The 20,517-nt window shown below is 40.8% G+C and overlaps 1 protein-coding gene across 1 annotated transcript in view; it reads right to left on the bottom strand.

Moving 5' to 3' along the window:
- Window positions 1-20,517, bottom strand: part of CARMIL1 (capping protein regulator and myosin 1 linker 1) — a 439,497-nt gene that overhangs the window by 207,759 nt on the left and 211,221 nt on the right. The window contains exons 5-8 of the mRNA XM_004383977.1: window positions 18,064-18,185; window positions 2,443-2,540; window positions 2,036-2,106; window positions 1,728-1,801 (exon numbers count right to left, since the gene is read on the bottom strand). Coding sequence (XP_004384034.1) covers window positions 1,728-1,801; window positions 2,036-2,106; window positions 2,443-2,540; window positions 18,064-18,185 — 365 coding nt within the window. The remainder of the gene's footprint in view (window positions 1-1,727; window positions 1,802-2,035; window positions 2,107-2,442; window positions 2,541-18,063; window positions 18,186-20,517) is intronic.

Below are 20,517 nucleotides of genomic sequence, written 5' to 3' on the forward strand. Positions count from 1 at the left end.
ATGGTTCAACATTAGAAAAACAATCAATGTAATCCATCACATAAATAAAACAAAAGACAAGAACCACATGTTCTTATCAATCGATGCAGAAAAGGCATTTGACAAAGTCCAACACATATTCATGATAAAAACTCTCAACAAAATAGGAATAGAAGGGAAATTCCTCAATATAATTAAGGGCATTTATACAAAACCAACAGCCAAAATCATCCTAAATGGAGAGACTTTGAAAGCATTCCATTTGAGAACAGGAACCAGAAAAGAATGCCCTTTATCACCACTTTTACTCAACATTGTGCTGGAGGTCCTAGCCAGAGCAATTAGGCTAGAAAAAGAAATAAAGGGCATCCAAATATGGAGAGAAGAAGTCAAAGTAATTCTATTTGCAGAAGATATGATCTTATACATAGAAAACCCCAAAGAATCCACAAGAGAACTATTGGAACTAATAGAGGATTTCAGCAAAGTTTCAGGATACAAGATAAACATACAAAAATCAGTTGGATTCCTCTACAACAACAAAGGGGGCTCTGAGCAGGAGAAAACTGCCTGCTCCATAAAAAAGAAGCAAATCCAACATGAGAACCAGAGGTTTGAGGCTCATCAGCCACAAACAGACACAGCCGACCCTGCTTCACCGTCCTCCTCCACAGACCCAGGCTGTGCAAAGTGGAGGCATCTCCATTTAGCACACTTTCTGCCCAATCCACTTGGCCAGAACTCTTCAGGGACCCCACTACTAGTCTGGATTTCCTGCCAGGTAAGTAGAAAAATAATTGGAAATGGTATTTTGGGAGCAGGGTGCTGCTGGTTACTAAGAAGAGGCATTGACAACAACAGTACTATCTGCAATTCCAATTGTCCAAATAACATAAGGTACAGCTGGTATCCCAGATTTCTGGCTCTCAGTTCCAGATAGAAGGACTGGGATCATTGCAGGGCAGTAGGGCTGATATCTGACTGCCTAAAATAAGTAGCAATTTATCCAGTGTGGAGGGGATTGCAAGAAGCCAGGATGAATTACCAGAGCAGACAATCTGGAAGGGGACCAAGGCTCAACTCTGTTAGACACCTAAATAAATTTGGCGGGTCTTTTTGCTGGGAGAAGGGGGAGCTGAAGAAAGTTTTCCTCAGGGGCCTGATCACACTATCTACAGCCCTAAATATATCAGTCATGATCCTAAGACCTAAACATCTCTCAAATAATTTAGAACAAATTTCGTTGGTTTTATTATCACTATTATAAAGTAGATATCACAAACCGATTTTCACCAATATATGCATGCATAACCTAGCAATCTCCAATTCACAAAGAAATCAGGAACTAAAAGCCATTTGTTAGGATTTCAGTATAAAATGTCCTCACTAAAAACATGCTCTAATTGGTAATTGGTAAAATAGTACTATATTTTATATACAGGCTAGATTAAACAGACTCTTGTGGACTGGTTAAAAAACCTAAGAAGTATATTGTTTCCATGGTAAAATTCAGCATATTTTTTGAACTATGAACTCTGGATTCGGAGAACGTTCTCACACCCTCCCTGGAAGCCACTCGTAGTGACAAGCACGTTTGAAACTATCTATTACTTAAAAGACAAAATCCAGAGATTCTTAGATTTTACCTATTTCCCCTTATTAGAAGATTCTCTGGAGATAACGTGCCAACGGAGAAGTGCAAGTCTGGAAACAAAATTAGGAACAGAAGAAAGGAAGACCCAGCTTACCTGTGGTCAAGATGACTAAAGTCTTGTAAATTCAATTCCCTGGTGTCTTGAGTCAGATAAATTGTATCCACGTCCTATTTGGGATATAATTCAGTCATGTAAACAGTCCGTGTAAACAATCAGAGAAGCAAGCGATGTGAAGAAAATTAGACAATGACATAGGCAGATTTTTATGTAATCTTAAAAAGGAAAATTTTAAACAACAAACAAAATGTATGATGGGGGGAAAAAGGAGAAAGGAAAAAATGCCAGCCAAATAATTCTCCAGGTATGTGTGTATGTGTGTACAAGTAAACAGGAAAACTTACCCATTGTACTTCTTCCCTGTATGAAAATCCCAGCCAGTCACAAACACAGGCATACATCTGAGAAAACCCACCTGAAGCATACAACAGAAAAGGGACTGATTTTCCGCTAAGTGATTTTTAAATTAAAATTTAAAAGCTTAAATATAGCTGATATTCACAATGCTGATTATCCTTTCCATTTGGGAAAACAGCAAAGATTCTCTCCCCAGTGCTATACTGAGTGCATACCAAGATGTAATGTAGCTTAAATATAGGACTTTTGTCCACCAATCTAAGGTCTGTGTGGTACTAATTATACCTTAAAACTAATTGTACCTTTACAGTAGCATACTAGGAATAGACTTAACTTCCTGGCAGGGGGACAGCCATCTAGCCATTTACATTTTGGGTTTAAAATGCATGCTCACCACATGGGCCCTGCTCAGCCATGGTCTGGCTGTCCCACAGAGCCTGGAGACTGGTCAGTTGCTCAGATGGTTCCATGGAGACTTTTTTCATGATTCTCCTGTAAGATCAATAACAACAACAAATTTCAAAAGCCAAGTGTTTTGAAGTGCCCATAGAGATTTACTTGTGACATGCCTTTTTTTTTTTACAAAGTTGGATGTCACTTCAATTGTGGAAAATACAATCCCATTTTTAGAATGCTAGGCAGCTGGAAATCTCGGGAACCTAATAATAACCCGCTTTATTTAAATCCCCTTGTAATCTAAAGGTTATCTAGCAATGTAAATAACCTCCACATTATTTAGTTACTTTATAACATTAGATTGTATTATAATAGTTAAAAAACAGTGTATTCTATTTAATTAAATTGAGTTATTAAATTATGTGTATATCAAATATAAATGATTAATTTTCAAAGACTTAAGTACAAATCTTCTATGTCTTCCCATAACATCTGGTACAAATGTCCATGAAGAAATTGATCACTCCATATTGGAACAGCTGTTCCTTTTTCTCTCTCTTCCACTGGACTACAATTCTCTGGGCAGATAACATGTCTAATTCCCTGCCACCCCATCCTCAGAGCCTAACTAAGTCCTGCCCCTATATGTAGATGCAAGATAGAGTAGTAGTTAAAAGTGCAGCCAAAAGCCCTGAAGTTTCATTATTCACAGAACTGGTAAAGTAAGAGGACCTACCCCGTAGGGTTATTGTGAGAAAGAAAGAAATTAATACCTGTAAATTTACTAGAACAATCCTTGATACACGGTAAAGTCTCAATAGATGTTAGTTGATGCTATTGTAGTTATCACATAGTAATTATTTAATGAATAGTTTGTGAATTCATTAATTCACTCAAAAGTGTTATTAAATGTCTACAGTGTAGCAAGAACCACCTCCAGATACTAGACACACAACCATGAACAAAACAGATATTGTCCCTGCCCTCACAAAGCACACTTTTTTTTTTTTTTTTCATTGCGAAGCAGATAAATAAACAAGCAATGTGGTTAAGGGAATAACTAAGACAGGGGAAGTACAGGGTGTAAGAGAGGACAAAGAAGGGGCACTTATTCTTTGGTGGGAGAAGAAGAGGCAGTTAAGTGGGGAGTTTAGACATGTTCTTTGGTGCCTAATACATTATGCTGGAGTCCCTGGTTGGTGCAAACAGTTATAACACTGCTAACCAGAAAGGCTGGAGGTTCAAGTCCACCCAGAAGTGCCTCAGAAGAAAGGCCTGGTGATCTACTTCCAAAATATCAGCCATTGAAAACTCTGTGGAGCGCAATTCTACTCTCACATACAAGGAGTCAGAGTTGACTCAGCAGCAACTGGTTTTTATTTTTAAGATCCGAAGGAGGAAAATAATTAATCAGGTGAAGCATGGGGGGTTGGATGGGGAGCCAGGGGTCCCAGAAAGAGTTTCATATAAAGGGAACAGCATGTTTAGAGAGAAAAGAAAGCTTGTGCTCACCAGAAACTGAATTAAAAAAAAAAAAAAAAAAACCCAAACTCAAACTCATTGCTGTAGAGTCAATTCTGACTCACGGCAACCGTACAGAACAGAGCAGAACTGTCCTGTAGGGTTTCCAAGGAGCAGCTGTGGATTCGAACTGCAGACCTTTTGGTTAGCAGCCAAATGCTTAGCCACTGCACCACCAGGGCTCCAGAAACTGAATAAAGCCCAAAATATTTAGCAAATACTGTGTGACAGGGAGAAGGGTTACAAAGGAGTCTGTGGAGGTCAGCAGGAACCAGGTCAAGGGGAGGCTTACAGGTCAAATTAGGGGGTTTGGATTTTATTCTCAGGGCAATGAGGAGTCATGAAAAGACTGTCAACATGGGAGTGTGAGATGATCAGATAGACACTGTAGACAAGTGTGTGTGTTGGGGTAGGAGGATTATGAATAAACTTGGGAATTAAAAAAGAGAAAACCTGGGAAATGAAGAACTTCCTGGGACTTTTAAGGGCCCAAATGTGAGTGGAGGTCATGATTTGTTGGTAGCATCAAGCTGGCGAGCAGTAGGATTTTCTTCCACAGCACTCTTACTCTGCAGCCCAAATGTGTATAGAGAAAGGGGCAGGGTTGCAGGGTTTCCAGCCAGATGTGCTGGGAAAACAGTGGGGACAGAAGGAGCTGAGAATATTGGAAAGGCCTAGCTGATGTGATGGAACACGGGCCAAGTGGTTATAAAAGGAAGGGAAGGCAGAAAGAGAATGGGATGGTGGGGGGTGGGGAGGGACACCAAGGGACCATGGCCTAGAGGCCTTGAAAAGGTCCAAGTACTGCTATCTCCAAGGGAGAAAAGGGAATGGGAGAGCAGGATGATGAAATTGTGGTTTCACCATAGGAGAAGGTGTTCCAGGAGATTACAACATCTAGGATGTGGCCACAAAAGCAAGCAGATAAAGAGGGGTGAAGGTCAGTGGAGGGAAAGAGGCCATAAACTGTGAGGAAGGGTGTGGATGAGTCAGAATCACCCAGACTATGATCAGACTTGGGTGCAAGGTGGTGAAATAAACATACTAAATCATATTAAACATATCCTAATCTTTAATGATTCAAAGTACTTCTGCCATGTATAATGCTTTTAGTCATCATTATGGACTTCAACCACCTTGGTTCCAGTTATTTCCATTTTCCTATTAGATGTATTCCAGATAAAATGTTCTAGAGACTGACAAGTCACCTGGTCAACTTGTTCTATTCCTGAAGAAAACCTCACATACAAATCAAAACATTTAAATACAACATTCTGTCGACATTGATAATATTCCTCCTACTTTACAGTGATTATAATTGAGGCAAAATCAAGTATAACCAATTAATGTCAGCTGTTGTTAATTCCTTCAAACTGTTGTGTGAGTGCATGAAATCTGTAAGTGTAGAACGATTTTTCTTTTCTATTTATCTGAAAGCATCTCTGCCTATGTACCATTATTTTAAAAATTCTTAATTTTGGGGGGAGACCATGGGTTTAACAAGGTATTCACAACTAAAGCGATGCTGCAAAATCTGGCAATTTGGAATAATTAGTAGAACTCATATTGGTTCAGTATCATCATTCTGGTATTTTAGAGGCATTGTCTCCTAGCTATATCAAGATAGGGAAGGCAGATATACAAAGAAACAGCAGAACTGTAGGAAGCAGACAACCCACGCACTTATACGGCTGAATTAAGTAAACCTTGGATACACTGAGCTGGACTTTTGCCTGACTTCATCTGAGATCATATTTCTCTTTTAAAATTCTTGCTGTGTTTCAGCAGAACTGCAGGACATGCTGTTTCAATGACACATGGGATGGAATTTAGCTAGTTAAGAGCGGGAAGAAAAGAAGGCAAAATCTTTGGCAGGTTTGTTGTTGTTGTTAGGTGCCGTCGAGTCAGTTCCGACTCATAGTAACCCTATGTACAACAGAACTAAACACTGCCCAATCCTGTGCCATCCCCACAGTCGTCGTTATGCCTTAGCCCATTGTTGCAGCTACTGTATCAATCCATCTTGTTCAGGGTCTTCCTCTTTTTCACTGACCTTCTCCTTTACCAAGCACGATGTCCTTCTCCAGGGACTGATCCTCCTGATAACATGCCCAAAGTATGTGAGACATAGTCTCGCCATCCTTGCTTCTAAGGAGTATTCTAGTTGTACTTCTTCAAAGACAGATTTGTTCATTCTTTTGGCAGTCCGTGGTATATTAAATATTCCTCACCAACACCACAATTCAAAGGCATCAGTTCTTCTTCGGTCTTCCTTTTTCCTCATCCAGCTTTTGTATGCGTACGAGGCAACTGAAAACACCATGGCTGGGGTCAGGTGTACCTTAGTCTTCAAGGTCACATCTTTGCTTTTCAGCACTTTAAAAAGGTCTTTTGCAGCAGATTTGCCCAATGCGATGTGTCTTCTGATTTCCTGACTGCTGCTTCCATGGGCATTGATTGTGGATGCAAGTAAAATGAAATTCTTGACAATTTCAATCTTTTCTCCGTTTATCATGATGTTGATAATTGGTCCAGTTGTGAGGATTTTTGTTTTCTTTATGTTTGAGGTGCAATCCATACTGAAGGCTGTGGTCTTTGATCTTCATCAGTAAGTGCTTCAAGTCCTCTTCACTTTCAGCAAGCAAGGTTGTATCATCTGTATACCCAGCATACAGACTGAACAGATACGGTGAAAGGATACAACCCTGATATGCACCTTTCCTAACTTTAAACCATGCAGAATTCCCTTGTTCTGCTCAAACGACTGCCTCTTGATCTATGTACAGGTTCCTCATGAGCACAACTAAGTATTCTGGAATTCCTGTTCTTCGAAATGTTATCCATAATTTGTTAGCCACACAGTCGAATGCCTTTGAATAGTCAATTAAGACACAGGTAAACATCTTTCTGGTATTCTGTGCTTTCAGCCAGGATCGATCTGACATCAGCAGTGATATCCCTTGTTCCATGTCCTCTTCTGAATCCAGCTTGAATTTCTAGTAGTTCCCTGTTAATACACTGCTGCGGTACTCTTTTGAGTGCCTTCCAACCTGAGGGGCTCATTTTCTGGCACTGTATCAGACAATGTTTTGCTGCTATTCATAAGGTTTTCACTGGCTACTTCTTTTCAGAAGTAGACTGCCAGGTCCTTCTTCCTAGTCTGTCTTAGTCTGGAAGCTCAGCTGAAACCTGTCCACCATGGGTGACCCTGCTGGTATTTGAATACTGGGAGCATAGCTTCCAGCATCACAGCAACACACAAGCCCCCATAGTACGACAAACTGACAGACGTGTCAGGGTTGGCAGGTAGCAGGTGGGATTAAGAATAGGTAGGGGACAGTCTAGAATAGTGGGGAGAAATAAACTATTCTTTATTGTAGACTCCCACCACCCATCTATCAGTTTGTCATACTGTGGTGGCTTGCATGTTGCTATGATGCTGCAAGCTATAGCACCAGCATTTCAAATACCACCAGGGTGACCCATGGTGCACAGGTTTCAATGGAACTTCAAGACTAAGACAGACTAGGAAGAAAGCCCTGGTGATCTGTTTCCTAAATTAGCCAATCAAAACCCTATGGATCACAGAATATTGTTCAAGACTTCGACTCACTTACTTTGAACTTGTCATCAGGAGGGACCAATTGCTGGAGAAGGACATCATGTCTGGAAAAGTGCAGGGCCAGTGAAGGCAAGGAAAACCTCAATAAGATGGATTGACACAATGGCTGCAACAATGAGCTCAAACATGCCAACAGTCGTGCAGGTGGCACAAGGCCATGCAACATTCATTCTGTTACACATGAGGCCCCCATTAGTCGGAGCTGACTCAATGGCAACTATAACAACGATAGGTTCAGAAATTAGAGCCTAAATTTCACTATAAAAAATAATAATAATGGACATTCACACCCAAGAGACTAAGGTGACATCATTAGGAGCATGAGGGAAGAAGCAGCTAGTGCAGAGGGCTGCGAGAACAGGGGCCTGCCTGCTACCAGGAAGCTGCACCTGGCATTTTCCGTAACCCTCATCACCACTCTTCAAACATGTCATTCTAAGTATTTCCAAGTAGCTCCACTTCTGTAACAGGCATTTCTCTTCTTCTTTGACTTAGATGGAAGGAGCTAAAGGAGTCATATGAAACAAGTCCATTCATATACATAAGGCATAAAGTTGTAAGACTAAACTTCTGGAAGGCAGGTAATCTTTCATATGTATCCTAATACCATACACAGAAACAATGAATGAGAGGAAAACCCACACAAGTTGTTCTCTGCCTGTAGGTAATTGACAGTGAAGAACCCATCTGTGTATGCATCACAAGGCACCAGTTCACACACACATACACAGAGAGTTGCCAGACAGACCAACAAAGCATTTGCTGAGAATAAGCTCCGTAAACACCAAAACCAAAATCCTAGAAAACAGACACACAAGTCCTTCCCCTCACTTGCACACAGCACCATAGTTGAATCAACTACAATTGTGTTATGTGCATTTACTTTACACAAGACTGAGAAAACAGTTCTATTGGGCAAGAAACAAATGAGAGGATAAGCACACCAGCTCTTTACCCAAATCTCATGCTAAATAGTTGACATGGAAAAATCTATAAATTTTTTAATCCAGTTAAAGTAATTGATTTATTTAAAATTCATTCTCAATGCTCATCCTAGGCAGTATGGCAACTGTCCCTGAATAGCACGTTTTAATGCTGCAAACCACACCACAACAAAATGCCGCCTGCTGTTCTAGAAAGTAACAGGGCTTCCAGAGCATGTAAAGCATCTTTCTTCATGTTTATACATAAACTCCTATTTTGTCACTTTTCTTCCCAATAACCTCACACTGTCATACTTCAATCAGCTTTCAACTTCATAAAGGGATTCGCAATACCATTTTTATTATAATAGTAAAGAAAGGCTCCTAAAATACTGACACCCAGCTAACTTTTAAATGTGTCACATACATGAAAGAATAATCATGCATGCTGGAAGCATAAGAAAATCATCATATTAGAAGGTTGCTATTCTGCCACCTAAAAGGAATGCTATTAGCCATGTTTAACCAAAAAAAAATTCAGAGAAATGCAAGCAACTTACATGTAATAACAAAGAAACCATCAACATCAAAGAAATGTCTTACATGCATCACCTATTTCCTTTCCACCAATATAGGCCTTCATTCTAATGTCTTTGGAAGATTGCCTGTAACAGCTTATACAGCTAAAGCTCTTGAGCAATTTATACGAATTAATTTAATCTTCACAAAACCACATTAATATCATTATTCCCATTTTACAGATGAGGATATTGGGGCATTGAGAAGTGAATTAATTAAGTTGCCCAGAGTCTCATACCAGTAAGTGGTGGGCTGGTATTCAGGCCTAGGCAGTCCAACTCCAGAGCTCATACTTTCATCCCTGTCTTAGTTATCTAGTGTTGCTATAACACATGTATTACAAGTGGATGGCTTTAACAAACAGAAATTTATTCTCTCACTGCCTAGCATGCTAGAAGTCCGAATTCAGAGCACTAGCTCCAGGAAAAGGCTTTCTCAGTGTGGGGACCCTGGATCCAAGGGAAGTGTTCTACTCCTTACACTTCTTTCTTGATGGTATGAGGTCCCTCTCCTCCCTGCTTGCTTCTCTCTTTTATATCTCAAAAGACACTGACTCAAGATACACCTAATCCTGTAGACTGAGTCCTGCCTCATTAACATAACTGCCTCTAATCCTGACTCATTAACATCATAGAGGTTAGGATTTACAACACATAGGATAATCACATCAGATCACAAAATGGTGGACAACCACTCAATACTTGGAATCATGGCCTAGCCAAGTTGACACACATTTTGGGGTGACATCATTAAATCCATCACAATCCCTAATGTATCAGCTAATCTACTATCTCCCATTCCACCTCCAGGCTCTTTCCATTCCAGTTCATAAAGAAGTCCTGCAGGATTACTTCTTCCTTAAGTGCAATTACCATTTTATTCTAAAGTTTGAAAACCTTCACTAACTCCTGATTGCCCACCCTTGAGGTTTACACTGAAGATGCTCTACAATGGGACCTCACCGTTATCTCACAGTGGTACCTGCAGGCTCCCCAACTCCCACTAGGTTAGGCTGGTTGCTGTCCCTGAAGGTAAGGTATGCCTCCACCTGCCCACCCTCTCCTGCTTCCAGTCTCACTGTCTTTGCCATTTGACCACAAAACTCTCCCAAAGTCCATCTCCCATGGTGAAAAGCCCTACTCTCAAAAGAGAGAAAAATAAATAAAAATCAGCCAACATTGTTTTGCTATCCTGAGTTAGATGTGACTTTTCCTTCTATGAAATCTGGGTGTACTGAGTTACACACTCTTTACTATATTATTTGTGGAACTTTCTTCCTCTGCTTTTGAACTATAAACTTCTACCAGTTGACATAGGGTCCCCCTGACTCATGGCATCCACGTGTGTGTCAGAGTAGAACTGAGCTCCCTATGGTTTTCAATGGCTGAGTTTTCAGAAGTAGATCGCCAGGCCTTTCTTCTGACACACCTCTGGTGGACTTGAACCGCCAAGCTTTCCATTAGCAGCAACCAGGTTAACTCTTTGCACCACCTAGGGACTCCTATAAACTTCTACAGGGCAGAAAACATCTTACTCATCCATGTATGCCTAAGGAAGTCTTTCAGTAAATATTTGTTCAATTAGTCTAGCGTGTTCTAATGCCTTAATTTACTGTAAAAAAAAAAAAAAATCTAGTTTTGTTTTGGAGAACAGCGAAGGCTCTTGAAATTAGAAAAGCTGAAGGCCATGACACAAAGCAGCTTCCTGAACAGAACTGTCACTGCAGACAACTCTGTAAAAACAGATGAAGCAACACTTAGGCTATAAATATTTCCCTAGTTCCCCTACTATCATTGTCTTAGAGATAACACCTCCAATAACAGTCAGCAATTATATAGCAAAGATGAGAATGATAGCAAAAACAAACAAAAAACGTTAACAGTAATTGACTCGGGTGATTGTTAAATTTAATTTCAATTTTCCTCTTTATTTTTCAAATTTTCTCTATGTTTTGAAATAAGTATTCCTTATTTAATGAGGAAGGGGGAATTTCATTTTAGAAGGGAAGGAGAAGGAGGAAATAAACACCCTGACATATACTGATGGGGTTGGAGGGTGAAGAAAATAGCTGTATTGTATATTGTAATTAAAATTATTCATTTTTTCCCCTACTTGCATTCTCTCCGTTAGAAGAGGACTGGTTACATTTTACAGATATTTATATACTATTTTTATATATTTGATTTTCATCCTGGATGTTGCTTTCAGAATTATATTCGGGTAAAACCAGAAATACAGATCTTTGGAAGGATAGATTCATCTATACACAGCCAGACTTAAATTATTCAAGAGCTGATTATCCAAATTGAGGGCTGGCTGCCCTCCTCTTGATTCTCCTGGTTTGCGTACTTGCTCATTAGCCATTTTCCTGTTCAACAGTCCCCACCAGAGGTATGCTGAACAAGGAAGATGACAGCTGGGGGCTCCAGGGTTCCCATGATGGGCTCAGGTAATATATTTGATGGGACAAATGACTCAAACAAGGCATTGGAATTCCAAATATAGTTTCATATTCTCTGATTTATTATGAGTGGGATGTATGACATTGTTGTTGTTGTTAGGTACCATTGAATCGATTTAGACTGATAGTGACCCCATGTGACAGAGTAGAACTGCCCCATAGTGTTTTCTTGGCTATAATATGGGAGCAGATCACTAGGCCTTTTTCCCACGGAGCCACTGGGTGAGTTCAAACAGCCAACCTTTGGGTTAGCAACTGAGTGCTTAACCGCTGAGCTACCAGGGCTCCTTTGTATGGCATTACTGACATTTTGATTTTTGCATGTTCTGTATCATTCACGTAAAGGAAATATTTCTGTTATAGACAACGTTGCCTCAGGGTATACTAGGAATGTAGAAGAAAGATATAGTCCCCACTCCTCCAACCTCTCTAGTCACAATAAGCAATACCAATGTAATTACACCTTTCCCCTGCCAAAATCATGTAATACAATCTAAAGAACTTCAAGAGTGAATGCACAACACACAAGTCACAAAATATTAAGAGTTTGTTTTGACATACTAACTGTATATTCAGTAGGAAAGTGAAATAAAAGTCAAGTACATTTAAGTTATTTAAATTCTCTGCCAAGACATCTTCTAAATTACAATCTATGCCTTCTTTCATGTTGGACTCTTCATTTGAGTTGACTCTCCTTTCTTTTTCCTCTCCTCTAATTCTCCCCATCCTTGAAAGCCCACTTCAGGTCAACTTTTTTCTGCAAAGCAAGCCTGTGATCATTCACCTCTCACTCACCTACTGTCTCATCCTGTTTCATGTCATCTTAGCTTAAATGCCTGTGGTTTGGAGGTAGGGCCACTGTCTTCTAACTCCTCTACGTTTCCATGTCACTTCGCCCAACTATGGATTAGGCATAAAGCAAGCAGCAAATATATGTCCTCATCCAAAACCTTGTCAAGTACCTACTACGTGCCAGGGACTAGGGGTTCAAGATTAATAAATACTTGCCCTTGCTCTCAGAGGCTCCCAGCCTAGAAGGAAAGACAATAAGCTTCTTCTCCAAATCTCTCTCACCTCCTTAAGGATACTGTTGATTTATTACCTCTGTCTCCTGCAACAATCTCCTTCCACTAGGTCATCCCTCTCATTATACCCATATGCTTTACTATCATCCTATGCTAAAAACAGAGTCTCCTCTAATCCCTCACGCCCCTCTAGCTACATCCCATTTATCAGTTGCTCTTGCTTTGTAGCTAAACTTCTCTAAAAGTTGTGCATACATGCCGCATCCACTTTCTCACTTCTGAGTTCCTCTCTCACCCATAAAAGTCTGCTCCCTCCATCCAAAAACTAAACCCCTTCCCACAGAGTCAATTCTGACTTATGACCCTATAGGACAGGGTAGAACTACCCATAAGGTTTCCAAGGCCATAATCTTTGCAGAAGCACAACACTACATCTTGCTCCCATGGAGCAGCTGGTGGGTTCAAATCACTGACCTTTTGATTAATAGTTGAGCACTTAACCACTGTGCCACCAGGGCTCCACCATTAAAACTGTTCTGGTTGAGGTCACCCATGCCCTACGTGTTTGGCAGTCCATTGGAGACCCCACTGCCCTCATCTTGTTTACTCCCTCACTGGCATCATTTTGCAGAGTCACCCACTCCCTTCAGGAAATCCTCCTGCTCCGGTTTTATTCCTGTCTCAACAGCCAGGATACAGCTCCTCTGTGGCTCTTCCTCTTTGACTTGACCTCTAAACACTGGGCTCAATTCCGAGACACCTTCTCTTCTAGATCCACACGTCTCTCTAGGTGATCTGGTCAACAGTCATGAATTAAAGACCACCTTTATGCAGATGAGTACACCTCCAGACCTGGACCTCACCTCCAAGAGCTTCCTTACATCTCTAACTGCCTACCTGATATCCCTATTTAGATATCCTAGATCTCAAATTTAGCATGCCTAAAATGGAACAGTTGGATTTTTTTTTCCCAAAAAAAAATTTTTCCTCACATCTACCCTAGGCCTTCTCCATCTCAATGAAACAAACAGAAAAACCTAAACCAGTTGCTGTCACGTCAATTCCAACTCATGGCAATCCCATGTGTTTGAGAGTTAGGACTGTTCTCCACAGGGTTTTAAGTGACTGATTTTTCAGAAGTAGAATGCCAAGGCTTTCTTCTGAGGAAGCGCTGGACGGATGTGAACTGCCAACTTTTCAGCTAGTAGCCAAGCACTTAACAACTTCTGCCACCCAGAGACTCTTGCATCTCATTGAAAGGCAGCATGGATCATAAGTTACAAAATTCAGAAAACTTGAAGTCATTTTTAGTTCGTCCCTTTCTTCACTGCTCTTAGCTACCTACCTAACCCATCAGCAACTTCCGTATCTACCCTCCCTGTTATCTTTATCTCCAATGCCAGGTATATTCATCTCCAGGCCACAATCATCTCTCGCTTACATTACTACAAGTATCCAAATTAGCCTTTTACTCTGGCCCCCTTCCTAATCCATTCTCTATCTGGCAGCAAAAATTTTCTCATAAAATAAATAAAAATCATGTCATATACCTGCTTAAAACTTTATAGTGGCTTTCCACTGAAATACTACTAAATTCCAAACTCTTAACCACAAGGTTTTACGTGGCCACTGCCTGTTTCCAGCCTCATCTTGCACCATTTCTCATTCCCTCCAATCTTTGCAACTAATTATACTCCAGCCATACTGGTTGTCTTTCAGTCCCTCAAGACATCAACTCCTTTCCAGGCAGAAGGAATAGCATGAGCAAAGGCCCTAACAGAAAAACGGTCTTCACACCCTCTTTATGTAACTGGTTCTTTCTCTTCCATTGAGTCTCTTCAAGTATCAAGGCCTCAGGGAGGCCTTTGGCTACCAGGCAGTTATCCTTTATCTTATCCCTCCCAACTCCCTGTTTGTTTCTCTCACAACGTTTATTAAAAATTTACAATTGCTTTATTTATTTATTTCCTTTCTTGGGGTCTGTTTCCCCTGTTAGAGTATAACTTCCATGTGAGCAAGGGCCTGTTTACTGTTGGACACCAACACTTAGCACTCTGCCTAGCATAGAGTAGAATCTCAAAAAATACCCAGTGAACCTGTAAGTGTATAAACAAATTATAACACAATGTGATCTGGGTTACAAAGTTCTAGGGTAACATGAATGAAGGAGCCTATAGAAATAAAGAAACTCCTTACAGATGAGAGGATACCTGAGCTATGCCTTTTGGAGTAGAAGTTTGTCAGGACTGTTGTTGTTAGTCGGCCCCCTACTCATGGCAACTCAATGCACAATGAAATCAGACCATTGTGATCCACAGGATTTTCAGTGGCTGATATTTTAGAAGTAGATTGCCAGGCCTTTCTTCCTAGTCTGCCTTAGTTTGGAAGCTTTGGTGAAACCTGTTCAGCATCATAGCAACACACAACTCACCCGTGACAGATGGATGTGGCTGTGCATGACGTGCACTGGCCAGGACTTGAACCCGGATCTCCCTCATGGAAGAAAAGAATTCTACCAATGAACCATCACTGCCCTTGTATTGTCAGGATTACCAAAAAAAAAAAATCAAATTCACTGCCATCAAGTCGACTCCAACTCATAACAACCCTATAGGGCTTCCAAGGCTCTAACTCTCTACGGAAGCAGACTGCCACATCTTTCTCCTGCGGAGCTGCTGGTGATTTTGAACACTAACCTCTGGGTTAGCAGTCAGTTCCTTTAACCACTGAACCACCAGGGCTCCTAAGTGTTAAGATCCTAACGTGTTGAGAACAAGCAGGCTTAAGGGATCAGGATAGCAATGGTTTTCTAAGCCAGGCTGTATAATTAAGATTTTATCTGGAAGACTAGCCATTACAGAGGAGTCTCTGGTTGGCACAAACTGTTAAGCACTCGACTACCAGCCAAAACTTTGGCAGTTCAAACCTGCCCAGAGATGCCTCGGAATATAGACCTGGCGATTTGCTTCTGAAAGGTCACAGCCTTGAAAACCCTATGGAAGAGTTCTACTCTGCACACACAAGTCACCATGAGTCGGAATGGATTTGACATCAACTGACAACGACAACAAGACATTAGAGAAGTCATGCAGGGAACAGACAAGATAATATTTGAAGGGCCTTGCTCACCAAAGTTATTATAGAACAGTAACTCTTTGGAGGCAGTATGGAGGGCAGTTGCAAGGGGAAGAACTAGACGCAGAGAAGCTATCTAGAAAGATGTTGCACTGTGAGAAGCAAGATGGTCTTAAGGCAGTGGAAACGAGAAGAAAGAGAAAGGGCCCAACAATGAGATACTAAAATAAAATGAAAAAAGCTTGGCAACTGTTAGATGTTAGAATAAGGAATAAGAAACGAAGGTGGCTCAGCTGGGAGACTGTGAATGATGAAGCCACTTGTTGCGATGAAACAGGATATGTGGCAAGTTCTAGGGGTAAAAAGGAGGAGTTCAGTTTAGGACATACTGAGTGTGATGTACTTGAAGATATCCTTGTGTAGAGGCAGCCAGGAGAATGGAAATGAAGATCAGGGTGAGGTGAAGGTCATGGATTTAGAAGCCAGCTTATATATAATTAAGTAATTAGTAACTGCCTCTCTAGAAATACAGGTGATTATTTAATACTTGTTTAATAGTTGTGCCTGAAAATTTTAACAAGTGATTAAGTGTAAGATAGAAGTGAAAACACTATTTCTACCCAATTTTCTCTGGGAAGAAACCTCTGAAGTATCTAAACCAAAAGTAAACTGTTAATTCCCCAAAATCCCCTGGAATATTAAACAAATAAAGCTACATTTAAAATATATATATATAAATGTTGCCCAAAGGTGTTTTTAAAGTTCGGGGTATTATAAGCCCTTGCTAAGTAAGGCTATGCCTAATAATTTTCTAACTTCATCAGTGCTAATTTGGAATGAAGGGGAGGACATTATAAGGAACCAGATATATAAAGTGGCATTATTAAAACAGAGTTTAAGGAAAATGAGTTGTAGTTATTGCTAACTCATGATTACTCCAGATAGTTCTCTGGTGGCTTTAAGGATGATACAGAGAGCATTCCAAGGAATATTTAACTTCTGGTATTTCCCCACTGCCACTATTAGTTCACTCCTCACTGTATCCTACTCCCCCATCCCAGAACGTGTCTCTCCTCCACATACACAACAGTGTGCATGACTTCAAACCACAGAGAGTTTGCCTTGAAAATACCTCATACCTGGAAATCTAGCCAAGCAGGAGCTGGAGGGCCGTTCTAGCTTGCTCATTCCACTCCACTGAAATGAAGCCAGGTGACTTAGCTCCCTCGGCTCCCAGCTGCCCCAATACTCAAAGGAGCGCAAGGAGATGTAAACCTCAGAAAGGAGCAACTGCTACAAGAACAACTAGAAAGCACAGGGCTACTCCTTCCATTCTGGTGTCTTTACCCCATGTGGAGGGATGAAAAGAGAAAATCAAGTGAAGAGCTATGAGGAGAACCAAGCAGGTCTCCTAATGCCAAAGAGATTACAAGGAAGTTCATACCCCACTGAACTACTTTCAGTCACTCAAAAAGCTTGAAAGACACCAAGGTTAGGTTTTCCTGCTGGTTTGCCTCTTACTTTATAAGCGGGGTATTGTAGGAACCTGTTCCATGAAGGAAGGGCAAAAGTCCCCAAAATTCCCTTCTCACCGTCACCAAGTGAGGCACACAGTTAACGAACCTAGACACACTTATGTGCTGGCCCAATAGCCTCCCAAGTATACTTCCTCAGGGTGATGTGAAAGCAAGGGTAAGTGAAGGATGTTCTACAATCTGTGTATCAACTCTTTCCATAAGGAAGATATTTTGACTATGAACTTTTTATTTTAGGCATCTCTCTCACGTAAGATCTCTCTGCCTTTTCACCTCAGTCAATACAATTACCCATTCCAACAACCCACAGACTCCCCATTACCAACTCTGTTAGCTAAGCATACAATCCTAATTAAAAATATTTACCAAAAAAAAAAAAAAAATGAGGGCACGTACAGGCAAAATTTATTACATAATATTCCTAATGTGCATTTCAGAAAACTAAGAGGAAAACAAAAGAGGCTAATTTTTATGGTTACTTTTTTAAAGTTTCTTCTTACAGAAAAGAAGAAAAAGGGGAAAATGAAGAGCTTCATTATACTAAACTTGATGTCTTTATACAAAGCATTCAGCCTCTGGCATCTGCTAATAGCTGTGAGTAAAATTTACACTAGGGTAAATCTGAAGGTATATAAAAAGGTTTCTGTTTCAGTCTTGTGACTAGAGGTTAAAGGATTGTCAAAACCCTTCATTAATACGTTCTTTAAAGAATCTGGCACAGCTCTAAGGAAAACCCTAGACATAAAACACAGCGGCTTCAGTGAGGGTTTTGATATTTAATGTTTAAGAGAAGGAAGTATGATAAGAGGAGCTAACTGAAGCGGCAAGAGAAAGGCAAAGTCTTCTGCTCTCCTCAGCATTCCCCAGGATGAACTCACACTGGAGAGAGGCCAGGAAATATCTTGCACAGGCAGGTACCAATGTGAGCCAGAACTTCAGTCACATCCTCAGGCGATGTCATCTTCATTGAGATGCTGCATTTCTCAGTTTCCACAACCATCTGCAAGAACCAGGATGGGCACTTCTTAATAAACAAAGCAATACCTTCAATTTTTAATTTTATAAACTATATAGTTTATAAACAGACATATACGAATGTCATATCAGGTTTTAAATAAGCAGTCATTAAAATACTACTCTTGGGGGCAATGGCGGATGGAGTGGTAGAATTCTTGCCTCCCATGCAGGAGACTTGGGTTAGATTCTCAGCCAATGTACCTTATGTGCAGCCTCCACTCATTTGTCAGTGGTGACTTAGGTGTTGCTATGATGCTGAACATGTTTCAGCAGAGCTTCCAGACTACGATGGACTAGAAAGAAAGGCCTGGTCATCTACTTCTGAAAATCAGTGAATGAAAACCCTATGGGGATCACAACCTATCATGGGTATGATACAGAATGGGTTCCGTTGTGCATGGAGTCACTATGAGTCAGGGTCAGACTCAAAAGCATCTAATATTAACAACAAAATACTACTCTTAGTTTAAGACTCAAAGAATCATTTGTGGGGGTGGGGGAAGGAGGTGTCAAAAAAAAAAAAACCCAAAAAACAAAATCGAGACTTCCGGGCAACGTGGCACTATAGTCAGAAGCACCACGCCGTCCCTCCACAGCAAAGATCAAAAAAACTAAGTCAAACAGAGTCACACGTCAATCCTGAAATCCTACACATCAAATGAAGAGATAAAGAACTCAGCCAAGCACCAAATGGAATAAGAAACTGACCGAGAGCAAAGAGTGAGGAGAGATACACGCAGAGGTCCCCTATCAGCTACCACACCACGGATCCACCATCTGGCACTCCTATCAGAGATCAGCAAACAGGGGGTATGAGAAAGCAGCTTCATGGAGCTTCCAGCAGAAGATAGAACAACCAGTAACCAGCAATATAAGCCTTCCCACTCCCACCCTTATTCATCCCAACTTAGTCTCCTCTGCTTCCTGCAGCCACAGTCTCTTGGCCAGGAAGCACCTGAGTGTTGCTTGGATTCTACACACCTCCCTGAGTGCCTTCTGTTGGCTGCTGGTGTTGCTTTTTTCTGCATCTTTAGATTTCTTCCTTACTTCTCACCACCTCCCTCTCTTTTCTCTCAAATACTTGGCTCCGTGCGCCATCTTTGCTTCTTCCTGAAAGGCTGCGAAACACCACTTAACTGTGAAACTCTTCCTGGCCCATGCTGTCACCCTGGTAGGAACCCCAGGGCCTTTTTGTTTGTTTGTTTGCTCTGATTTGTTATGATTTTTTTGTTTGTTTTCTTTTTCTTTACTCGGCTTGGGAGCCCCTTCTAGCCAGGCAGTATCACGTGGCTTCGAAGCTACTCCCTTACTCCGTGCAGACACACAGGGACATCAGTGGGGGCATTTCTCTTTCTTATTTTCTGTTTTTGTTTCTGTTTCTTTTTCCCCCTTCTTTGTTTTGTTTTATTCTCTCTCTTATTCCTTTTAGTCTTTCTTCATTTCAGTTTCTTGATTTATTCATTTTTTTCTTTTACTCTTTGTTTTTCATTTTGTTTTTCCTCATTTCTTAGTGTCTCATCTCTCCACTTCAATAGCAAGCTCCCTTAGCACTCTTTTTTGTTTGTGTGTATGTTTTTAACTCCTGTTCCTCTCTTCTCTCTGTCATCTTTCCCATACCCATCTCAGCTCCACACATTACAATCTACCCGCTTCTTCCTGCCTAACTGCACTGTGCGCTGAACATCACACTCCCAAGCAGCACAGGCACGGCCTACTGGAACCTGCCCTGCACTGATTCCCAGTCCGTACTATCAGACCTGGTACGTGCCACAAACAACCCATCCCAGCAAATCCACTTCAGCTGGACCTGCCCTGCGGTGCCATACCTGAGTGACTGACCCTGCCCATTGGAGAAGGAGGTGAAAAGTATCGTGCCCACAGACAAGCAAACGACAAAGAACGCACAGCCTGTCTGCTCAGACATAACCAAATTAAACAAAAAAGCAGGATGAAACAAACAAATCTACAATCAGTAAACAAGGAAAATAACCACTGAATGCCCTGAAGACAGCAGACAATATCAAATCATTTACAAAAACAGGACAGGATGGTTCCAGTAGGCATCCAAAATAAACACCATATGACCATCCAGTAGAAGAAAAGGCACTAGACCTGATAGGGAATTTACATCTCTAATATTCAGAATTATCCAAGAGTTGAAGCAAAAAGCAGACAAAAATGAGGAAAAAATAGACAAATTCATGGAAAAGGCAGACAAATTCATGGAAAATACAAACAAAAAAATGGATGAATTCAAGAAAATAATACAGGAACAAAATGCCAAAATAAATTCACAACTAGAAAACATACAAAAA

Source organism: Trichechus manatus, unplaced genomic scaffold, assembly GCF_000243295.1.
Source record: "Trichechus manatus latirostris isolate Lorelei unplaced genomic scaffold, TriManLat1.0 scaffold00115, whole genome shotgun sequence".
NCBI classification, from domain to species: Eukaryota; Metazoa; Chordata; class Mammalia; order Sirenia; family Trichechidae; genus Trichechus; species Trichechus manatus.